The 25,737-nt window shown below is 40.4% G+C and overlaps 1 protein-coding gene across 3 annotated transcripts in view; it reads left to right on the plus strand.

Moving 5' to 3' along the window:
- LOC139061808 (glypican-5-like) overlaps positions 1–25,737 on the plus strand; it is a 135,804-nt gene that overhangs the window by 58,409 nt on the left and 51,658 nt on the right. The window contains exons 4-6 of one of the 3 annotated variants that reach the window (XM_070541693.1): positions 5,129–5,292; positions 6,327–6,383; positions 6,999–7,121. In XM_070541693.1, coding sequence (XP_070397794.1) covers positions 5,129–5,292; positions 6,327–6,383; positions 6,999–7,121 — 344 coding nt within the window. The remainder of the gene's footprint in view (positions 1–5,128; positions 5,293–6,326; positions 6,384–6,998; positions 7,122–25,737) is intronic. The other 2 variants (XM_070541695.1, XM_070541694.1) reach the window with 2 other exon arrangements.

Consider the following 25,737-nt stretch of genomic DNA (forward strand, 5'->3'; position numbering starts at 1 on the left):
CAGCCCCCAGCAGATGAGGGTGAAACTGCAATTTTTGGTACCTCTGGGTTGGCCTCAATTTTAGAGCTCCATTGTGGGGCTTGATTATATATATATATATATAGTTTGTTCTTGTTTTTTTGTTTTTTTTTATAGCGACTAATATAAGTGGGCACATGGATCAATAGACGAGCACAGAGGGACACAGAAAATACCAGAGGAGCCAAACACCTGCTCCTGATAGGCCAAACAGCTGCCCAAGACTGCAAAGCCAGACACACAAACCTGTGCATGGCCTGGATTGATTACAAGAAAGCCTATGAATCAATGCCACACTCATGGATCATTGAATGCTTGGAGCTGTACAACATCAACAGGACTCTGAGAGCCTTCATTGCAAACTCAATGGGGCTGGCTATGGATACCAACTCAAGAATGGAACCACAGTCAGCCGCCTCCTCTACATGGATGACATAAAGCTGTACACCAAGAATGAGTGAGACATCAACTCACTGATCCTCATCCCCCGGATTTACAGCACTGATATTGAAATGTCGTTCGGACTTAAGAATAGTGGTAGGATGGTGACAAAAAAAAAGAGAAGATAGTCCGCATAGAAGGGGGTTCGCTTCGAGAAAGAACAATAGCAGACATTAAGGACACCTACAAGTACCTTGGTATCTCACAAGCAAATGGCAACCTCAATGAAGCCGCAATTAAAGGTTCCAAAGCCAAATACCTACAACGAATAAGGCAAGTCCTAAGAAGTCAGCGCACTGGCAAGAACATGATCTGGGCAATAAAGAGCTACGCCCTGCCAGTTATCAGATATCCTGCAGGAATATTAAAGTGGCAAAAGGAAGGAAAACAGACCACAGGTGGTAAGATACGGAAGCTCCTAACCATGCATGGAGGGCTCCATCCCAAATCCAGCACCTTGACACTGGACACTTGCAGTAAGGAAGGAGGCTGAGGACTGGTGAGTATGAGAGCCACTGATCAGGATGATAAATCCAAGATCCATAAGTACATCAAGGATAAGGCCACAACAGATGACGTGCTCAATGAATGTCAGACACAATGGCAAACAGAGGAGGAGACGAGGGAAATACCATCGTTGGAGGACAAGCCCCTACATGGGATTTATCACCAACAGACAACTGAAATGGCTGATATCAAGAAATCGTATCAATGGCTAGAAAGAGCTGGTTTGAAGGAGAGCACGGAGGCACTCATCATGGCTACACAGGAACAGGTCCAGAACACCAGAGCAACAGAAGCCAAGATCTACCACACCAGACAAGACCCAAGGTGTAGGCTATGCAAAGAGGCCCCTAAGACAATCCACCACATAACTGCAGGGTGTAAGATGCTGGCAGGGAAAGCATACAAGGAACGCCACAACCAAGTGGTTGGCATCGGGTACAGAAACATCTGTGCAGAGTATGGACTGGAAGCCACAACGTCAAAGTGGGTAACATCCCCTAAGGTGGTTGAGAACAAAAAGCCCAAGCTCCTGTGGGACTTCCATATCCAGACTGACAAAACAATGATGGAGGACCAACCGAACATTGTGGTGGTGGACAAACAACAGAGGACAGCCGTTTTGGTTGATGTGGCGATACCAAGTGATGGCAACATCAGGAAAAAGGAACACAAGAAACTATAGAAGTACCAGGTCCTCAAAGAAGAACTTGAGAAAGCCTGGAGAGTGAAGACATCGAGACCATAACCCCCAATCTGGAGGAGTGGCTAAAGCAGATCCCAGGAAAAACATCAGACGTCTCAGTCAGGAAAAGTACAGTTCTAGGAACAGCTAAGATACTGCACAGAATTCTCAAGCTCCCAGGTCTCTGGTACAGGACTCGAGCTTGGAATTATATATATATATATATATATATATATATATATATATATATATATATATATATATATATAAAGGCAGTGAATATTGTCCAAGATGCCACACATCCTGCATCTACTCTCTTCCATCTCCTCCCATCTGGCAGACGCTATAGATCACTGTACACAAAAACTACCAGACACAAGAACAGCTTCTTTCCTTCAGCCATTTCTCACCTGAATCTGTAGATTATTTTGCCATCCTTTTATTATAGTTTTTAATACTTATTCAGTATGCTTATGGATATATGTGTGTGTGTGTGTATATGTATATGTGTGTGTAAATGAACATGTGTGTGGGTATACATGTTCTTATGTGTTTTTAGGTATTTTTATTCTCATTTATTGTGGTTGTTGTATGTTTTAGAGAGTGAACATCTACTGAAGACAAATTCCTTGTAAATGTAATTTTACTTGGCCAATAAATCTGAAATCTGAATATATATATATATATATATATATATATATATATATATATATATAGGCTTTTTACACAGCATATCTAATTTACAACTTTCATGTCAGGACATACTTCCACATGCACCATATTTTAGACCTCCCAAACAGTCTGGGCAAGAGCTTTCATCAGAGTCTTTTTTTTTTTTTAAATATGTGTAATGAATTTTGATTTATTGAATCTTTTTCTCTCTTTTTTTTCTTGCCTAATAAACAACAGGCAACTGAATCACTTCAATGGGATTGAGCAAGTTGGCAAAGAATTAGCACACCAAGTTGAAGGTGTAAGCACACCTAATGCTCATGTGCAGACCTAAATGAAACGGAGTTCTCATTTATAGATGCAGCTGTTTCTTTTCCCTGTACAATTGTGCCAATCCTTACAATAAACAAACAAAATAATTTTTTCATCCCAACTTTAGTTATTTTAACAATGTTCCGGACTATTTTAAAACAATTCTACTAATTAAAAGATTCTTAAGACAAAACAAATAAAGTTACAGTGTTTCGTGTGTTACCAAAACTGTTCCTGTACTCTATGTCCTATTTTGAATGACTATGAAATGTGTGCGTGTGTGTTCTGTGTTTACATGTGTGGCTGCGTACTTGTGCAGCTGTGGGCTGCTCTACCACATGTGAGCATGTTTTATGGGCCCAGAGGGAGAGAAGGTTAATGCAGTAAAACAGCCTTCCGCGTGCCCGGTGTCGGCTTGAAGACTAGATTTAAGACCCACCCGCATTTAGCAAGCAAAGGGTTCAGAGAGTGGGGCCCTACTGAGGAGTGAAAAGCAGTGACTCAGGTAGTGATTATGTTATTTCTACTTTCTTTGCAATTGACATTTCTACTGCTCAGAAATAGCTCGCTGTTATGCAAAATCTTCATTCATGTGACAAAGATGAGAGATAACCCTAATTCTGAAAAGAAGGTGCATTTTAGGTGTTGTTCATTTAATTTAGGATTAGTTTATACTGTATGTGCACTTTTTCCCTATTTCCCTGAAGACGACACTAATTGCAAAGACCAACTTCGGTCAGCTTATGAATGATTGTGTTTTCTGTGTGCCAGTGACTTCATTTTGTATAAACACAATTCGTATAAAATGTTCTCATTTTTAAATTATGGTTTAAAAGAAGTATATTAGCTCCAAATGAAAGTATGTAAGTGAGCTCAGAATGGCATCTGCCATGTCTTGTGTTTGACTTTTAAAGGTCGGGAACACTGAAACACCATTTTTGAAATCTTATTTCTGATCATAATCAGTCCCTCTGTTTTTCATTCAGATTGAACATGAAAATAATACCCTACGTATATTTCCTGCATTAGCTTCAGACATAAACTAGACGGTGAAACTTTAGGATTAGAAAAGCCTGACAGATCTACGTCACTTAAAATTCGTGGATTCACCCATCTTGACGCAACGTGGAGGCTGTTTTTGTTTAGCGTCCAGGAAACAGCAAATAAAGTCTCTGCTAGTAGAAGCTAACCATTAGCATTAGCAATTCCACCACACAACAGAACTCCTCCAGGTGTGTGTTATTTGTGAAGATAAAACAACTACGTTGCAAGTCAGTGGTAGAGTCATGTTGTTGTTGTTAACCATTCCAGAGCGAGATGTCCAAATATCAGGACACCAGACTCCAAAACCTCCTGTTTGAAGCTCAGCTGTGATGTGGCTCACTTCTAGCTTTTAGTTTATGGACATGCTTTAGTTTATGGCGGTGCTTATGCGCCATTTAGCGTAGGTTGATGGTAGCGATTTCTGCACTTGCAACGAGCAGGAAATATGACACAAGACGATTTGGTTATGGTACAAGTGAAATAACATTTTTAAACTACACTTTAATGCAGATTACACACAGCACTTAGTCTCTATGATGTATAGATTGTTTAGTCTAATTTTCATGTTTTTTGTAAATATATTTTGTGATTCCTACTTTCTTCTTCCTGTGAGACTGATAGGGCGGCGCAATAGCAACCCCTATGGACGAGCCGCCACTGTTCATTTTTACTAGAGACCACAGCAAATGTGTTGCTTAAATGGATTTCCCACACCTCTAATAATACCATTGTACCGAAAAGCTGAATCAGGAATGCTGCTCTGTAAGATTTTTATCCCAAAAAAAAAAAGCAACAAAAGTAGATTAATTATGTTGCCAATTTTTGTGTATGACCTGTTTGATGTCTATGAAATAGTGCGTCATCACTCTAGCAAAAGTAGTTCATGCTTTCAAATCTCTGTTAGGTCTCATTCAATCTAGTACACAAAAGCTATCACAGTCTGTCTCTCTGGCTAATTGAGGATCATTTAACAGCACTGCCCAAAGGCTTTTAAGTCAATGAGATGTCATTGATTTGGTCCCTCTGTTTGAAGCGTATAGCTTTTATTTATTTATTTTTTTACATGGTCCTGCTATCCCCCCCTCCACTGCAGGCTTTAATAGCCCACTGAAGATACTTGCAATCGTTGCCAAATGTGCACTCATGCATCCACCTCCATGATGTAGTGGAATGTTCTATATTTACTGTCAGCCCTCCTGGCAAGAACTCACTTATCACACTAGCCTTCTTTCATCACGTCCCTCCCTTTTCGTCTATCTTTTTTTCCCACATCGATCATTTAGCTAATCACCAAATGTTAGTGTTCTTTATCTGTAATTGGATGGCTTTACCCTGAAAAAAATGCTTATTTAATAAGAAATTGTTTGTTTCAAATGGAAATGATCCTGCAGCATCACCCACGCAAGATTTCTGTTGCTTAGCAGGTGTGTGTTTGCTCTGTTGTCCTCACAGGTGGACAAAGTGTGTGGCCTGTCTACAGCGGAACCTAAAGGCATGCAGCCGACTAGCTCAGAGGTCATAACCTCTACCACAACCTGGTATGCTTCTCTTCCATCTGCTGCCCCCTCTCAACTTTTACCAGAGCAGCGGTTTGGAAAGTTTGCCAACTTAAAAAAGTAAGAAAAGAAATCTGAAATTACAACATGTGTGGTTTAATCAGGTAGAAATGTTAAATTGCCCTAGTTAAAAAACGATATCATTATTTATTTATTATTATTTATTTATTATTCATTTTACCCATAAAAGCTGTGTTGATAAATGTGGCATAGAAAACATCTGGGAAGCATGAATTTAGTCAATTCACACAGCTTTTATAAGTTCAGATGAATGCAACACACGTCTACACAGCAAGTGTTTTACAGAAGAGCCCCTGCTCTCCACCTGGTCCAGGCAGCCATCCTCTGCCCACAGCAGCTGGTAGGCAGAGCAAGCTTTGGTATTATTAATCTTGACAGACCAAACAATTTCCTGTTTACCCAGACGACCATACCACCAACTCTGAACGCCAGCCAGCCTCTGCTTAAATAGCACCACACTTTAAGGCACATGCAGACAAACTGTAGCCTGCCTGACCTTTTTTTCCCCCTAAACTATGAATTGCTGCACTGAAGCCAGCCAAGCTAACATGTTAGGGCTGGCAGTGCCACCACCATTCATTGCAAGAAAATCCAGCTCCCTGCTTGCTGCCAGTGCCGACCAAAGCACATGTGAGCGCTGGCCACTTCAAAGCCACAGCAGCACCCAGTGCTGTAGAATGGTTACTAGTGTTCTGCTGAAAAGAATGAGAGTGATAGAGATTGGGAAAATGAACCTTCTTATGTATATTTAACAGTTTGCATATGTGCAGATGTTTGTTTGTGTGGATTCACTGACATAAGATTTGACTTCCATGCCATTATCTGTTTTACATTTTCACGTGGTGTTGAGGGAAATGGTTACTGATTTATTTGTGGAGTGACAAGTCTTTGCATGAATAATGTGCATGAATAATCAATGTGTGCAACGGTTAAATAATCCTTTTCCCTCATCTTCCCCAAATGTCTTGTCATTTTTTTGTTCTTGTGTTTTCTTTTTCTCAATCCCTTTTACCTCCCTGCACCCTTCTGCTTGCAACAATCTCCCCCTGGACTTCAACTCCCATCATTCCCAGCTCATTCCCCCTGAAACCCTCCAAGAACAATAAACATAGTCTGAGAACGCTCTCTAGGTAAGCATGACCCCCAAGGGACCGATCGGTCTACATTATATTAGCTACATAGTTAACTGTAACACTCAATGGTGTGGGTTTGTTGTTATTTAATTAGCTGCTTCAGCACATGACCTCTCATCACGACCTTCATTTGCTTTGTTGATGGCGACAATGTGTGTGTCGGATCAAAAAGTTATGCCTTTGTTTTGCTCAAGATGACAGTGTCTATATTGGTTACATGTGTTAGCAGATCTGGTGAAGCAAGCACATTAGCACACAGCAAAAGTGAGAGAAGAAATGTGCTGAGGCAGTTTCACTTCTGCCACCATGATTATCATCACACATAATAATTCGATGCATGCATTGTTCAACCAAACTCAAATGGTGTCGAGTGCTAATGAGACTTTTCCAAAATGTAAGAGAGAGAGAGAGAGAGAGAGAGAGAGAGAGAGAGAGAGAGAGAGAGAGAGAGAGAGAGAGAGAGAGAGAGAGAGAGAGAGAGAGAGAGAGAGAGAGAACACGTGCTACACAGAGAATTCCTCATTAGCAGGTTCTCTAATGTGGAATTTATTTGATCTTCAAAAATATCTAATTACGCTTGTGTTTGATTTATTTTCTTTTTTTTTCCGTCAGGGAGTTCTTAGTGCACCTGCAGCGCTATAAGTCGTTCTTTGCAGCACTGCCAGAGATTTTGTGTGAGGGGGAGAACGTTGTAGAAGACTCCACCTGCTGGAGCGGAGACAGTGTTGTCAAAAGGTAAGAGAAAAGTGCATTACTTGACTGCAACAACACAGATGATTCCCTTTCAAATTCAATGCTGCCGTGGCTTTTACAACAAATATCTGGAAACAACCATGAACCGACATGTTTGTGCATTTTTGGAAAACAATAACACGCTCTAAGTGTGTCTGGCTGTTGTTAATTACTGCAGAAATAAGGATGTTATTAAATCCATCTCCATTCTGAGTGAATGTTGGCAGGACAAATAGTCATTAGGCTCTCGCCTCTCTCTCTCTTTTTTGTTTCACTGAATTGTTATCTTTTGCTTTAGGCTCTCTGAGTTTTATATAGTGCTGATTTATTGGTTTAGCCTGGAACTTTTTTTTTCCTGCTAATGTTTTTGGGTGCATCTCTTTAACACGTGAGTGCTCCCTCGGTGTGTGGTTACGCTCCCTCTTACTCAGCATGAGCAGAAAGTGATGCTAAGCCAACGTGGGTCTGTGAATGATTCCCCCTGCTGGATCTGTTCCTCAACCCAGCTTTCTCAAGGTCATGCTGTGTTTACCTTAAAATCATAACCTCAGCATTTGGCTGCAGTAGCTTCAACAGGAGAACCTATAGATCCCAATAATTCATTCTGTCCCTGATCATTTAGCTTTCGATGAAAGATTAAGCTCATGCTTTTCATGAAGACATGAGGAGACACTGTGTACAGAAACACATGCTACTAATTTAACAGTATTTGATATCATCCTGAGTGGCTGGCAAACGTTTTTTTTTTTCACAACTTTATGAAGAAGATATGCATCTATTTGAAGTTATTGCATTTTTGTTGTATCAGAACCTGTGGGAACGTGAGGTTGACTTAGTAGTTTGGAGATTTGTGATCAGGAACATATGGGAGAGCAAACACAAGGTGAGAGGACCACAAAGCGCCTACCGCACAACATCTCACCTTCAATTGTCTTTTTTCATTCACTCAACGTGTGGAAGTGTGTGTCAGTGTGGTACTGGGGGTGCTGGCTTTTCATCAGCAGCCCTAAAGGGTTTTAACTGTGTTTTATCACACGCTCCCTGGTGATTGTTAGGTCTGCATGTGTGGTGTCAAGTGTTCTTGGTTTGAATGAGAAAACAGTAACCCACTGAGACATTTGGCACCGCTTACAAGCTTAGCCTGTGGCTGTTCAGCTTCTCCCTTTAACTGTACTCGACTCTGCTGGCATTTACACACAGAGAAAGGAGGACAGAGGAGGTCACGATAAAAGGTTTTGGTGCTGTGATGCCCCTTGCATGTCGGTGTGCCCCCGATGAGGCAAGCATGGTGGGGTGTGGGGTGGAAGTGTGGAGGGGCGGGTGTGTGTTGGCAGCATAAAGACCCATTGTGGAGTCAGTGGAGTGGGGCACAGTCCCGCTGTGGGGACCCCCAAAGCCTGGAGGGGAAACAAAGACCCTCCTATGAGGCTGCATGAGAAAGACTCGGACATCATTGCCATTACTTCTGCCCCTGCTTGGACCACACTTGGGAACGTTTTGTTTAAACACAAATCCAGATAAGGGAGAGAAAGGAAGATGCTGATCAGCTCATGTGGTGTAAAAATGAAGATGCAAAGCATAACTAAAAGCAGGATCCAGAACAGTTGTGTGAAGGATCGTTTGTCTCATTTTGCTTCTTTTACTCCACGTGTGGCGTGGTAACAAAAGCTCCTGAAAAGTAGATGGGTTTTCCCCTCGCGCCGCACATCGACTCATATAGGCACATAAACAGTATCAGTCCGCATGGGATACATAAGCTAGTGAACAGCTGGAGGGATTATTCCTAATGTGCTCAGGCAAAAGGAAAAAAATACATAACAACACACATCCACATACAGCAACACTACAGACACACTTGTAAATGATAATACTTCAAAGGACATGAAAGGGACCTGAGATTGACATTCCCTTCCGCTCTTTGTTCAGCATCTGATGACAGACTGGCAGGCCGGGTGCCGGCAGTTGTATGTATGGCAACTAAATGTCATCAATGACATTTGTTCAAATATATCAACGTCCTCACCATTATAGGCTTTGAACCTTGTGTTGTCCGGTAAAGAACTAAAATATCACATTTTTTATGTGGATTAGTGAGAGAATATGGATTCAAATCTGGGACATGCTGTTTGTAATTTTGTGTGCATGTTTTGAAAGGATGCTGGGGCTTAACCAGTTAGCAAAATACACAAGGCAGAGATTTGTTTTTAAAAAGCTTGTTTATAGACAACATTCATAAACTGTTGAACCCAAATGGAAGTTTATTTTATTCCAAGGAAGAATCCAAGGGAGCATTCCCTTCTCGTTCTGCCTTTGTTTACAGTGAACATGAGCAAAACTAAATAAAAAATAAATAAATAAACCAAAAGAAAAATTTAAAGAGCAAGTTAACTGAAACACTGTTTTTTTGTTTGATATTGTTGAAATACGATTGGCCACTCTGAGTTTAACACGCAGGCTAAATGTGAAAGTCTTCTACCCCATTCCCAGCATTAGCCGCCAATAGAGAATAGACACGAAAGTGCTCAGTTTAGAAAAGCCAGTCAAATTAGCAAATAACATTCAAGGACTCACCCATCTTGGCTCACAATAGGAAAGGCTATTGTTGATTTAGCATCCAGAAGACAGCAGACTTGGCTAGTAGAAGCTAACCATTAGCATTAGCAACCCCACCACACAACAGAAGTCTTTCAGGCTTGTGTTGTTTATGGAGATAAAACACCAGCATTGCAACACAAACAGAGCCGGTGGTAAAGTTACACTGATGGTAGCCAATCAGAGGGGAGATGTCTAAATAATGGGAATAAGACTGCAAATCCTGTCATCTGAAGCTCATGTCTGCTCTGACTCACTTCTAGTTCCTGAAACAGGAGCACCAAAGATGTTTTTCCACAGAGATCAACTCACAAAGCATTCATTTATTCTAGAGACCACTGCAAATGTGTTGAAAAAGAGAGAACTTGGTATTTGTGGGATCCTGATGTCACATTAGTGGGGAACTCCCGAGCTGTAGATGGCAGTACATATGTTTGCACAGCACCATGGTGCTGAGGCACCTTTGCAATGCCCTGGTTGTCAGTTTTGTGAATAACAAATGTTTTGATTGCGTGTTGAAGATTCAACTGGCTTATTGACTGAGGACAAATGCAAATTGTTAAATCTTACCATCTGATTTTCTATAAGTGTCAGCAATATTTATACTTTTTTTAAGTATATTAATCTACAGTGGTCCCTTGTTTATCGCGGGGGTTACGTTCGAAAAATAACCTGCGAAAGCCGAAATCCACGAAGTAGACTGCTTTATTTTTTACTATTATTATAGATGTTTTAAGGCTGTAAAACACCTCACTACACACTTTATACACTTTTCTCAGACATAAAAAACATGCAAATTTGTGCTAAAGGTAAGAATGGTTTTCAGGTTTATTTATTCATTTTCCCTTAAGTGAGCTGCCAGAACACTTTTATGGGCTGCGTGAATGTTTTTTCTACATGGCTGCTATGGAGATGCACTACTACTGTGTGTTTGGTTCGGTTCAGGTCCAGCACTCCACTCCTCTCCTGCCCCTGCTTGCCTCTATCGTTGTAACTTTTAAAACTAGGAGAGACACTGGATGCATACTCACCATGCAAAGACTTTTCAGATGGTCACATTTAATGCTTTTCCTCCCAGCCACGGACATTTTCTTGTTTTAGACATAAATTGCTCAACTGTTACCGTCATATATAGTTGTGGCCGGATCAGGACTCTGATTGGTTATTTTCTTTTCTAGTCCTGCCTCTCCTAATTGCTGATTGGTTCTTTTTTCGTTCGCCTATCTTTTCCATAGTCTGATATTGTTGTCGCCATTTATTTTTTGACGGAAAAAATATCAGCGAAGCCGCGAAAGGTAAACCGAGTTATAGCAAGGAACAACTTATTTTTTCTCATTTTTATGATGTTTTTAATCATTAATTTAAATCATTTTTTATTATTTTTATTATTGTTTGTTCTTGTGAAGCACCTTGTGCTTTTTGTCTTGAGAGGCTCTATATAAAATATTGTTTCTTCTTCTTCTACTATTGTATTTTATCTTTGGCCAAGCTTTAGTCAACAAAATGCATTCAAATGGCCTTTGAAGTTATGAAGTTCAATAAAAACCTTTAAAGCATTTTTGACAAGTAAAGAAATGTTTGTTTTCTAAATCAAAACTTCATTCATGTGTGGCTCTCTGTAATAAGGTGCACTGTAATATTATTATTTACATGTAGCTACACCAAAACTTAACGTTTATTTAAAATGTCTTTATTTTATTTTATTTTATCATAATTTAAATATGAAATGAACCTTCAACTGTGACAATATGCATTTTCCCAGGCGATAGGGGCAGTACATACCTAAATCATTGCAAGCAAGCAGTATGTTTGTGTTTGAGTAAGACCTTACCAAGAGATGGCCATTAGGGTAAAAAATTTCCGGGAGCACAACCTGAAACAAAATGACAAGCACACCAGACTGCCAACGAGCAAAGAGGTAAATGTGTAAAACAACAATGCAGAATGGCAAAAGTTTTGTAACAGTTTGCTACAAATCGGTAAATGCATTTTGTCCTCACGGGCTCCCGTTGCAGAAGCATGGTGTCTAATATGGTGTCGTCCAGAGACTTAGACCCGCTCCCATTTATTTTAGACCTGATTTTTATGTTTATATGTTACAAAGCCGTCAATATTTTTCAACTGCTGGGCATCATTTAATTCATCTTCAACAACATTATGATGGATATTTCTAGAGATTAACAATAAAAATTACACATTGACTCTTTAAATTCTTAAGAATTAAACAGTGTTAAAGTGCAGTCATGTTACTTTGCACATGCTTCAGTGTAAAACGTGTGTGTGTGTGTGTGTATGTGTGTGTGTGCGCTTGTATGTGTGTTTCTAAAGCATGGACGTAAATTTTGGGGGGACAGGGGGGACATGTCCCCTGCACTTTTTACCGTCTAAAAACAATATTAAGCTATATTAAATAGATACCGGTTGAGCACTAGGACCAAGCGGGAAACAACCATTTGTGTTGAAGCCAATTTCCCATTAGAATGCACTGTAAATACCCCCCCCCCCCCCCCCCCCCAGTCTTCATGCTGGTTGTGTTCCCCCTACTTCTAAAGTCAAAACTACGTCCATGTTCTAAAGTCTACTAAGTCCTGACTCCTCGTTGGTGATGATTTCAGAGGTTTGGAATAATCTCAAAAGATGGTCCACAGACAATACAGGAGTGTGAGAGCTTCTGAATGCCTAGAATATTTATGAGGTTATGATGATCCATTTGTTTATTGTTCTGACATCTGGAATCCATTCTGTTACAGCAAGGAGACGGAGGAAGAGCAGTGCACCGGGCAAAACCTTCAGCCCTCAGACTTTAATGCTTCCAGTACTGTCAAGTCATAAGTTTTCTCTCTCTTATCGTTTCTGCTTCATTCTTGTGGGTTACTGAACTTAGTTTGGGACCACAAAAAAGAAAAAAGAAAAAAGAAACAAGTGAAAAGGATAGACTGTATGATGTAACTTGAGCAAAGAGGGCAGTAAATTAATTACTGCACACAGAAGAAAAAACATCCCTAGCTGTGGGTTTTTGTCTGGTTGTGCAAATGCAGCTAACAGTGTGTGATGTTTAAAAGGCTCATGGTGATCAAGGTAAGAATGTGAATAAAACAGTTAGAAGGTAGAATCGTGATAAAGAGCAGACACACATAAATTATCAAGCTTTAACACTCATCTCTTTCTTTCTGCCTGTTCGACGGACCGTCCTAAATGTCATTTTTTTCCATCCTTCCTTCATTTTTTCTGCTACTGGCCCTCAGATCTGACTTTGTTTCCCATAACCCCATGCTCACGCTGGAGACCTCAGTTTGACCTAAACTACATTGCTTTGACTTCTTTGGGTCACATCTTTGTGGTGTGTGCGTGCGTGCGTGTGCGTGTGTGTGTGTGTGTTTAATGAAAGAGAAAATAATGATCGTATTTCAGAATAATTTATTTTCACAGCAAAAATATTTTGACTCTAATTTTGGATTTCCTAAATTTATAAACAACAGAATATATATATATATATATATATATATATATATATATATATATATATATATATATATATATATATATTATTTTATTTATTTTGTGTGTAGCTGCTGTGGAAGCAACTGAGCTGGATTCATTACAATGAACCCAATGTGGTACATGTTGCATTTCTTAGTAATGAATGCCTTTTTGTTCAGGTTTATGCTCTTTTGCACATTTTCATGTTTCTCCCAGCTTGTTTCATTCTTATCAACACTTCTGCAAAAGGGGGGCAGTTTTACAGCTTCTCCCTTAAGTTGTGTGTCCAGATGCTGGAGTGGACTGGGCTAATGTAATTAAAATGCCACAATAGATTGGCATGCTTTACTAGAGCAGTTCTGCTGGACGGGATAGACTGTGCACTCTCTAACCTCTTTGCTTAACCACTGGCAAGGTATCAGACTCAAGGCAGGGATGAGGGATGTGTGGCAGCAGCAAAAAAATAAAAAAAGAATGAACGTGTTTTCATTATTTCTGTTTAGTTCAACACATTCTGATGCATTGCACCAACAAACAGGAAACAAACCCCTCAAACGTGCCTCCTATTGATGTCAGACAAACTGCTGACAGAATGCAGTCACTCTCGTAAACAACTGGAATATGAAAACGAATCAGTCAGCCTTCCAGGATGAACACTCAATTTCCAAGGGGATTTTTTTTTTTTATCTGCTGAAAAACCCCATCTCTAACCCCACAGTTATTAAGTGCTTCTTGGTATTTGGAACACTCTCTGATTCTTATCATATATCTTCCAACTATTAGGACTGTCTCTGTGTGTCTGGTTTCCTAATAGATGTTTTCATGAGTCAATTTGCATTTTAACCCGTCTCATGCATTGAGTAGAATTAAAGTTCAATATAATCAGAATTTATGTTGCTCTGTTGGTGAAGAATAAAGGTTACCTAGTGAACACATACTTTATTTTCTAATTTTGTAACACCAATAAAGTGAAAATCCACCATTAGACCTCAGCTTCGATCTAAGATTGCAGTTAAAGGTGTGCGGCCTGAACACATACAGTAAACCACTCAATTATTTCTGTATATTGTATTGTACAGTTTGGCATATGGCTACAGACTGACAGACACGTGGATTTATGAAAGAACTGAAACTGTTCGTCATACTTTAATTTCTTCCAGACTGGATTATTGTGACTCCCTGTATGTCTGTTTGGACAACCGTCTTTTATGCTTCAGCCTTACAGGTCATAAGTGACACGATTCATCCTCTCTTAACTGGTTTTCGGTCTGTTTTGGGATTAATCTTAACATTTTAACTGTGGTTTTTGAATGTTTACATTGTCAGATCCCTTCTTTTTTGACATAACTACTGTACAAGTATTTTACTTTACCATGCCATACCAATCTATTTCTATGGAGCATTTGAAAATAGCATGGGAGCTGACCAAAGCGCCTTCCAAACAGCAACATAAAAAAAGAAAAAACAAACATGTAAAAATACAGATAAAACAACCAGTAAATACAAGATAAAAACAACAATCAAAACACACAATAAATAAGTAAAAAAAAACTTTTTAAATGCCAAATCGTAAGTGCGTCTTCAACCGTGACTTGAAGACACCAATGGATGGTGACAGTTGAATTGTGAGAGGCAGTGCATTCCAGAGAGTGGGAGCTACATTCATGAAGGCTCGCTCCTCCCTTGTCTTGTAAGTTCATAGTCGGGGTGTAGCAGGCGGTCAGCTGACCGTAGTGAGCACTCAGACACATAAGGTGTGAGTAGGTCCGACAAATATGATGGTGCCAGACCGTTCAAGGTTGTTTAATTCTGCACAGAGAAAGAGTCTGGGAACCCTCCTATAGCTCCACCCCCTGAGAATTCTAACTGAGCCAATCAGCGCCGAGCAGCGTACGTCACACACCACAACGCTGAGTTTGTCATAAACATGGCAGCTGCAGCTCTTTACTCTGTTCTAAATGACTTGAACATGTCTTTAAAACCACAACAGGTAAAAGTGCTAAAAGTCTTTCTTCTATAAAAAAAAGATGCGTACACTGTCGCCAGATGCCATTTTTGACTACAGCTAAAAAACTACAGCATCGCGGGCGTCACACACAGTGACACTCAGTTTCTCGTAAACAACGGAGACAGCAGTGGAGTTTGCTGCAGCTCTTTGCTCATTTCTAAATGACTTGAATGTCTTTAAACCACAACAAGAAGTGCTAAAAGCCTTTTGTTCTATAAAAAGTATGTTTGCGCCATTGCCAGACGCCATTTTTAACTATAGCTAAAAAAAACCTACAGTGTCACACAGTACAGTCAACATTTCCATAGTTTTTCTGATTGGTTATTTTTGAGCTGCCAAGTCCCGCCCCTCAAGTGCCTCTCTGCCTGTGAGTAACCAGACTCTTTCTCAGTGCAGAATTAAACAGAGCACGAGTCGGGCAGGCCAGGCTAAAAAGCCACAGGTAGCCAATGGAGATGCGCCAAACTGTGGTCATTCTTAGAAAAAGTTTGAGGTTAGCACACCAGTAGGTTTTTAATATTCCAGAGCCTCTTCTTTCTTTACCCAAAAATTTGGAACAATCAACCTTCTACTGGGAGCTCTGTTAATTCCCTGAACATTTTTAAGTCACTCGTCTTTTTAATTTGGCATTTAATATTGACTAGGTTTAAAGATCAGCTTTACTCATTTTAATACATTTGCAGTGGCCTCTATAGGACTAAATGTCTTGTAAGTTGTATCTGGGGAGAAAAAAGCTCCGGTGAACCTGTTTCAGGAACTAGAAGCGAGTCGGATAATAGGTGAGCTAAAAAGACAACAGGGTTTGGAGTCTTATTTGCTGCTATTTGGATATTTCGCCTCTGATTGGCTAACAGCAACACGACTCTACCACTGACTCTTTTTTGCAGCGTTGATGTTTTATCTCTAGAAATATCACATTTAGGAGTTCTGCCATATGGTGGAGTTGCTAATGCTAACAGTTAGCTTCAATTAGCCAAGACGTTCTCTGCTGTTTACTAGACGCTAAACCAACAACAGCTTTCCCCGTAGCGAGTCAAGATGGGTGAGTCCATTACTGTGTGACGTAGATCTCTCAGGCTTTTTAAATCCTAGGGTTTCACTATCTATTTTCTATCAGAAGCTAATGCAGGAGATGAAAAAGTCAGGGACCAATTATAATCAGAAGTAATAAATCTTTTTTTTTCATCTAATTTGACTTTTAGGCTTTTTAGGCCATATCATTGATTATTTCATCAGTTTTAGTGTATGATTTTGTTTCCATGACTGTTTTCTTTTACTGTACCTGTAAAGAACTTTGGTCTCTTTCCAAGTGTGAAAAGCAGTCCATAAATAAAGGTTGATCTGATTGTGTGCTTAGGTGAGCATGGGATTCTAAGCTCGGCATCCTGAGTGTCATAGCATCAAGTAAATGCCATCTCTTATAGTCAAGATACTATGGCTTCAATTTTTAAGAAAGGAAGGAGACAAAAATGCTCCATCTTTAATTTGTAGGTGCATTTTATCTCCCCACGAGCTTGTGTTTTTAGATTTGACTTTTCTGACTGTAAAATAGCTGAATATTGTATAAAGAAAAATTTACATGGTGAACAGTGAAGCTCTGAATTGAGCCTTGGCAAGATACTCTGCAGGGTTTTAGTGTAATTATGTGCATACGGTTGAGTTTCAGCATGTGAGATTTATCAATACAGAAAATCTCAACAGTAGGTTTGGTTTGACTCAAACTGCAAATTGGAGTGCAAGTCCACGTTTTTCCTCCAACCCACTGGAAAGGTATGCAAGTTCAAAATGAAAATGAATGACAAGCAGTGGAGGGAAGGAGCAAAGCTAACAAAACTAGCTCTATACAAATAAAAAGTACAGTATGCCACTGTGAAGGCTGTTGTGTGTGTGTGTGTGTGTGTGTGTGTGTGTGTGTGTGTGTGTGTGTGTGTGTGTGTGTGTGTGTGTGTGTGTGTGTGTGTGTGTGTGTGTGTGTGTGTGTGTGTGTGTGTGTGTGTGTGAGAGCATGCCTGTGATCTGTGTTTAGCAATGTGGTAACCTGAAACCAGGGAAAACGTTCCTAGAATTCCGGGTGGGTTTGGTATCATGGTTTACTTACTGGAGCCCCCTGAGTGGTCCTGGGAATGCAGCCTCCGCACAGAAGAGCTGCAGAATGAGGGGAAAGGTCCCACCCCATTTTCATATGTCCATGAACAGTTTGCCGTGCAGCCAATCAAACACAGACAGGAAATACAGTTACAGATGCACCCATGGTCATTAGTTTACAAAAACCAAGAGCAACTTTGGATATGGTAGTTTAAAATGTTGACATATTGGTTAAAGTTAAGCCAGCTAGTTCTGTCCTTTGTGAGTTATTGCACACAGAAATGCCAAACTGGAAGCAGATCAATTTCAAACAAAGCTGCAAGATTTGACTAAATTTCGAGGATGTGGACTTGGCCCATTCTCGAGGAGAAGCACCTCCATTTATTATTGCTTTGGCTCACTTCATGGCCTTTGTAAAAGGACTTGGCCCAAACTGTTTGCCATGAAGTCACCATTGCTCAATAGAATGTGGTTTATTCATCAAAGTGTAAACTTGAAGCCCATGTTACATTTGAGATAGGCCGACCCAGCCAGTGAAAGGTGCATTTTAATAATGGATTTTGTAACTTTTTTGTGAACAAAAAAATTTCTGTAAAAAATATTGGGTTTATATTATATTAGGAAAAATGCATGAATCAAGCAATTAGTTCTTAAACATTTGCAGATTTCTTTTAGATTTTTACAAACATTTTTCAATAAAATGACCTGTTTGTATTTCTTACTATTTTGCTTCATAAAGTATTACTTCAGAGGCAAACTAAAGGTTAACAGATATTAATCAATGAAGTATTTGAAGTTACAGTGTGTAGTTTCCTGACGATAGGGGGCAGTACGTACATTTCAGGTAGTTTTACACCATATTACCGTAACTGGCACTAGTTGAACAAACATTATGGTAAATGTTGTTACCTGTGGAGGAGAAAGCACACAGCCTCGGCGTGACTCCTCAGACTTTAATGGTCCTTCAGGTAATTCCATCGAGTGAATGCTATGCTGTTTGTAGTATTCCGGTGGTGTAGGTTACGGTCTTGCGTCTGCCGATGACATCACACAACGGCAATACCACTCGACCAAAATATATTATGTCTTTTTTTTCCGATTCTGTTCTTTCACATATATTTTGGAAAGAGTTTAGCAGTTTTGTTATTAAATTCATGTTTTATTACCGCCTAAACATTTTCTTTAAATTTGTAATTTGTTACAAAAACATATTTTTTGAAGAATGTGAAACTACGTAAAACCAATATCAGATTGTGCCAGAAAGCCCAGCAGTTCTTTTATGTATAATTAGTAGCCCTTTCTGTTTGTGTAAATGTGGAATTCTTCTGTGTATTTTGTTAGTTTTTGTGTGAATAAATCCAGTCATACCTTCAAAATGTTGAATTTTGAGTGTACGAATGGATCCATACATTCCATGAATCATTGTGTTATTTGCTCAATAAAGTTCTTTTTAATTTTGGCCAAGTTCATTAAAATCGGAGTTGCTCTGGGTCTCAGTTTATCAGCTAATACTTTTGCTTTCATTTTAAATTTCTTTTGGCAATTTCCTGTAAACAAATTTTCCTCCCCAAAAAATGTTTTTAAGGACTACAAGGAATGCACATTTTTCCAGACCAATCAAAATCTTCTGTGTCAACGTGCTAAAGTAACTTTTACAAACGTGTGAACGTAACTTCCATAAATGGTACTTCTAGCAAATCAAATAGTGTGACATCATTGGCAGGCGCAATGTGACACATGGCGTCTAATATGGTCTCCCCCAAAGATTTAGACCTTCAACCAATGTATTTTATACCCGATTTTTACGTTTATATGTATGAAGCAGCAAATATTTTTTGGTGGTTTGATATCATTTTATTCATTTTCAACAACATTTCAATGGATATTTCTAGAAATTAATGGAAAAACTACACATTGTCACTTAGAATGTTTTTTGCTGATAAATTATATAAATGAGTGTCTGGGCGTGCTGTATGATAATGATAAATGATAAAAGATCTGCACTTGTATAGCGCCTCTCAGAGTAAGGACTCCAAAGCGCTTTACACTACAGCGTATCATTTATCCATTCACACACACATTCACACACTGAAGGTGATGAGCTACGATGTGGGCACAGCTGCACTGGGGCGCACTGACAGAGGCGAGGCTGCCAAGCACAGGTGCCATCGGTCCTCTGACCACTACCAGCAGGCAAGGTGGGTTAAGAGTCTTGCCCAAGGACATAACAGCAGAATTCTCTGTCCAGAGCCGAGATCGAACCTGCAACCTTCCGATTACTGGACAACCCGCTCAACCTGTTGAGCTACTGCCGCCCAAAGACGCGTACTCAATAATTGGGCACTTTAGTGAATCTTAATTAAAAAGTAAAAATTCTGCCTAAAACTGTCAGTGTTGCGCCGCCTTTAGGTGAAAACTGTGCACTGCATTTGAATTTTAATCTCCCATCGCTATTGGCTAAGAAGGTACCCCATTATGTTAGTTGGTACATTATGATGTCACAATGTCATTGCCTCTGTGTGTATTTGTTAGTGGCTCCACCCAGAAGTGGTGGTGGAGTAAGACTCTGGTAGGGGGTGACTTGCTCTTTAAACATGAAGTTCACAGAAAATGGTATACCGTAATTTCTGGACTATAGAGCACACCTGAATGTAAGCCGCACCAACAAAAAAAAGGTTTTCTACACACACACACGCCACACTCAAATACAAGCCGTGGCGTAGCAGCCACATGCAGGTCTCCGGCGCACAGTGCATGTATGGCCATAACATAAGATAATTAGACAAAGACGCTACACAGAGGTTTTTCATTGTTGTTTTAATTCAACAAAACAAATTTTAAACATGGGTGAACATGCCCGCAAGTTTAGAAATGTAAACAGCGCTGATAGCATTCATATTTCTGGATGGTTATAAAATAAAAACAGAACTGACACATTATTACCGGTAATTTGCATGTTTAGAAGAAAGAACAGCGCTGACACAGCATTAATAAGCCCTGGATTATTTGAAAATAAAAACTGCACACAAAACATGCCTGGTTAGTTAATAAAACACTTGCCTACCAGAAAAAGTCATTCGCTCTCATCTTCCTCTTGCACACTAAAGCCATTAAAGTCCTCTTTTTCAGTGTCGGAGTTGAACCTCAGAAGAACTTCGTCACATACCTTTTCTGTGGCGATGTCAGTGTCGCTCTCCGTGTTGCTGTCATCATCCCGGGGTGAAGCTGACTTTAATTAGTTCTTCCCGCTGCCGTCTCCAGCGCCGACCCATGGATTAATTCATTCATGCCAAGCTTACGTGCGGCAACCATGGGTTCATTCATTCATGCCAAGCTTACGTGCGGCAGCACTGTTTCCCTCCTTTACTGCCAGATCGATGGCCTTCAACCTAAATGTGGCATCATATGAACTCATACATGTAGTTACCATGATGAGGGGGTATGGATTTGAAAAAGATTCTTCGTCGTGCCGGCTGCTTGCATGTGCTAAATTAAAATGAGCACTTTCTTCGATTTCCACTTTTGACTTCCACCTGTTTTACTTTCTGCTAAAGCGCCCCATGGCAGGTGAAGGAAAATCTTCAGTAAAGCCGCACCTCATAAGCCGCATGGTTCAAAGCGTGGGGGAAAAGTAGCGGCTTATAGTCCGGAAAATATGGTAATACTCATTCTTTTTGAAACAGGAGTGCCAGAGCATTTTTTCCACAGGAAGCACGTGTTTATGCTCACTGTAAAGCCTTAGCGTAATTATTAATCTTCAAATTTAATTCAAAAAGATAATTTTTATAATTGGATTATGTTGTGGAGTATCCATCTGAAACACTGATTTGGTCCACGCCCCTTAACCTAAACCTGAACCTCTCAAATTCCTCTTAGTGGCTGACTTATGATGTGTACAATTTACCACCTGTGGCTGATTGACAGATAAGCCTGTTCATGGCAGTCACTCTAGTTATGGCTGGGATTTCTGCCAAGAAATCCATTTTGCCCACGCGTTTGTCAAAGCTACCATGTGCCTGACTTCATTTGGATAATAGATCCACGACCTTTGCCCTTCTTCTCCTCCCAGTGTGATTACTCTCTCTTGGACCTTATAGCATTTTGCTCAACTTTGCAAGACATAATCCTTTATATGTTATTTTGGTGTTGGGTAGCAGCAGTTGAAGCTGACTCTTAATCTCTCCATCTACAATATGCTCTCGAATGGCTGTCCTACAGGGTGTCGTGGAACCATCCTTGCCTCACTAAGTATTTGTGGGTTATGTGGCTGTAAACTGATTTCATATCAGAAATGCCCTTGGCAGTTGTCTGTGTGTGTCTTTTGAGCCTATGTGCATGAGTCTGTGGCTGACAGCCATTGTATCACCTCTGTGTGCCCTTGCAGCATCAGAATCTGACCTCTGACCCTCGCAAATCCTCTCTTCTATGATTGTGAGTTAGACTGAAGGTGCAGGTTCATAGTTCAATTTCAAAACTGCAGAATGAAGTTGTGAACTTGTCCAGATAGAAGATATCCTGAACTTGTAACAGGTTAACCCCACCAAACGGGTTTTGTTTTACGCTGAAGTTGCCAACCTCAATCATTAGATCACACCATTTGGACCAGCAGGCAGACAAACAGGTGGTCTCTCCACACCAGACGGTCACAATCCGCTCCACCCGTTGGTGCTTTTGGGAATAGTTTACTCTCCAGGCTCTGACCCTGCCTGCTCTTGTCTGCCTCCCAAACACCAACTGTCCCTCTGTCTCCTCCTGACTACCAACCTCAGTTATTTGTGCCCCTCTTGGTACATCAGCATGTGGCTCAAAGAGAAGAGAGACTCGAAATGTAAGGTTTTATTCAGGCTTTATTTTGTCTGTTCTTTACACACTATCATGGCCTGCATTACACAGGGTGAAAGCAATGTGCTGCTGCCCCCTTGTGGTAAAAGTATTTCAGTGAATCAAATTAATTACTTAGACTTGTTTATTTCTTTAGCAGAGGCCGGTATGTGTTCAATAACTCATATTCAACAAAAAATGAAATAAAAAAAGAAATAAAAAGCACATTTTTCAATGTTTGGTCTTTATTTGCTTGTCCACAGTTTTTATAACTTTTTGTAATAATCTTCACACAAATGAGGTAATATGGGAATCATTATAGGTATGTGTGTGTCTGTGTGCATGCATGTGTGCGTGTGCGCATCTGTGTGTGTGTGAACTTAATGTGGTCCTCAGACCTAATGGTGCTGTTCAGCATGAATGATTCTACCCAGAGGATTCTGTGGTCTACTGAGCCTGCAGAACGTCTGCTGCTACGCTCAGGCCGGCGACACATTGAGGTGGGGAGCAGTTACACCCAACGACAGACACAGTCAGGACAGACAGGCCTGGGAATGTCCTTAAAGAAAAACCACAGACCAATTATATTTTTAATTGATGCAATTTGCATCAAAGAATATTAAAGCTTGAAACCCCACAGCTCTACTTTATATTTCCGTCCGTCTGCTCTCGAAAAAGATGTTGACAAATTTCTTTTTAGAATGTGTTTGGCCTTTAAATAACCAAGCAACCATACATTTGTAGCTGTGAAAGAGGATTACAGTGATTTGTATACCGCCTAAATGCAATTTCTTTGGTTTAGCGTGGATTCCACACACCCAGAAAGCCAAAATTTACAAATGATGCAGCATGCTGTGCCTCAACCAAGAACACAGCATGATTTGTTTCTCAAAGATGTAAACAGTTTTTCACTAACAGCAGACAGTTTAACATTTCACAAGAACATCAGGGTTAAAAACAAAGTGGAACGCTTCCCCAAATGGAAATGAGTCTTTGGCTGAAGCATCAGGATGAGATGATCTGCTAGATCAGGGCATCAAAAACAAAAATAAGGGCGTTGCTACAGTCTGTCATGGTGAAGAAGCCGTCGTTGCTCCAAATTTTACCCGTGGGTATGAGATTTGCATCATGAATTAAAAGGACCAGATCCAGGATACAAGCAGCTAAAAGGAATGTCTTCCCTAGGGCTGGACTAAACTTTGAGGAACTCCACCATCAGGGGGTAGCTTAAAGAGGAGTTACTGTTCAGTTGTGGTTCAGGCAGCTGACAGTTTGCCTTCTGATCAGCTTCTTTTAAAGGTTTTCTAATGTCCTGTTATGGGAGAACCCGGGACAGAGCCAGAACTGTTATGTCCTCGCTGGCCTAAGGGCACCTCGGAGAAGCTGCAGAATGAAACAAGGAAACGAGTGTTTGGATTTCCCTTCTGCAGATGGATGGATGGAAAGAAAATATGATCACTTAGGTGTTTTAAATTTTCAAATGATTTTATTTAGGATTAGTAAAACTAACTTTAAATAACTGAATTTGAAAAGGACATTATTTGAAGGTGTTGTCAAGGATTTATTTAATTTCATTAGTTTTAAATGGATTTAATGTGACTGCATTTTTATTGATTTAAAAAAATAAATAAAAAAAAATCTTCAAGCTTCAGTCAAGTGATGCAGCTGGATTTCAGTTCCTAGTCCTGACCACATGGATGCAGTGTGGCAGCATTTTTAGTCAGACAGGTAGTTAATTCAGAAGGCATTACACTTGTGTCCCATTCATTCATTCATTCATTCATTCATTCATTCATTCATTCATTCATTTACTTTTACTATCACAGCTCCATCATCCTGCGTTTTTATCTTCATAGGGGAACAAGTTTAAACCAGAAACCCTAGCAGCTTGTTGCCAGGAGCGAGTTAGTATCACCAAATTAATTTGGCACTTTGTCGTTGTGGTGTTTGTTAGATAAATCAGTATGTGTTCGTTAGCCTGAAGTAGCACTGAAATGAAACATGATTTGCTGAATGTAGCTACTAATGGGATGATGATGAGCCAGACTAGCTATTTACTCACCTTGCCTGCAGACAGAAACTGCAATAGAGTGGCCCTAATGCCATCAAACACCTCTGGGTAAGAGGTAATCACAGTACGTGATAACCACAGCGTGTGATCACCCCTAAGTGCATGAGCGCAAGTATTTCATGATGTTCCGGCTATGCATCACGTCCCTACCTTTGCCTTTTTCTCCTCTCAAAGCTGACTTCCTCTCACTCATTCTTGGTTCTAGATCCCTAACTAGAAGAATTGGCCTACAGGGTAAGACAGACAAGACCTCAGCTAAATTTAGAATATGTTAGTTTGAGTAACCATTAGATCTTTATCCTAAAAATCAAAATTTATTTCATTTATGTTATTTTCTTCCTGCCTTAATGAGCTTGGCATTAAGAGTGTTGCAAACTGAAAAAATAAAAATAAAAATATAAAACATTTCATCGTGCTGTTAGCAGTGGGGTGCATCTCCACAAGACTATGGTGTGTTGGGTAAGAAGTAACGGGATGAGTCAGCTTTCATCTGCATCTTTTCAACAATCTGATAAAAGACTCCCAGCCTAACCACTAGGCTGAATGTACAAACAGATACCGAACACAAGCAGTCATTCAGGCTTCCAGCTAGAAATCTGATGACTGGAAAACAGGACATTTGCTGCATATGGGGTACAGATCAAATAATATGCAGTATAAATGATTGAGTAGGCACCCATCTTAAAGGTGTAGGACTCATTTAATCAGTGCATTTGCAGTGTTCTCTATCCATCCATCTTCTGAACTCGCTTAGTCCACGTAGGGTCGTGGGGGGGGGGGGGGCGGTGCCTGTCTCCAGCAGTCAACAGGCAATTAGGCGGGGTACACCGTGGACAGAGAGCCAGTCCATCGCAGGGCAACACAGAGACACACAGGACAAACAACCATGCACACACACACAAACACACACACACACACACACACACACACACACACACACACACACACACACACACACACACACACACACCTAAGGACAATTTGGACAGACCAATTAACCTAACAGTCATGTTCTTGGACTGTGGGAGGAAGCCGGAGTACCCGGAGAGAACCCACGCATGCACAGGGAGAACACGCAAACTCCATGCAGAAAGATCCCAGGCCGGGAAGCGAACCCAGGACCTCCTTGCTGCTAACCACTGCGCCACTGCGCAGCCGCAGTGTTCTCTAGTAGGACAAAACGTTCTCACATCCGAATCGGCTGAAACTGACAAAAGGTGACCAAAGTGTTTGTTGGGGCTCCCAACACATTGGGAGATGACGTGCTGTGCCAGAGCATCCCTTTCCGACGCCCGCGATAAAACAGACATTTCATCAACATTTAAGCTCTAACCTCTAGCGATATAACCTTGTTTCTCATTCTCATTCCAAATTTCTCATTAACCATGTTTGAGAGGAAGGATTCAACTAGAAACAAAGTTTAGCATGCACAAGTGGGTTAAGGTTAGGATGGGGGTGAGGGGATGGTTAAATAGCAAGAGGGTAAAGGTCACAATTCTGTAAAATCTCTGTTTTACGGCGGGCGTCGGAAAGCAACACTCTGGCACAGCGCATCGCCTCCC

Source organism: Nothobranchius furzeri, chromosome 11, assembly GCF_043380555.1.
Source record: "Nothobranchius furzeri strain GRZ-AD chromosome 11, NfurGRZ-RIMD1, whole genome shotgun sequence".
In the NCBI taxonomy this organism is placed as follows: Eukaryota; Metazoa; Chordata; class Actinopteri; order Cyprinodontiformes; family Nothobranchiidae; genus Nothobranchius; species Nothobranchius furzeri.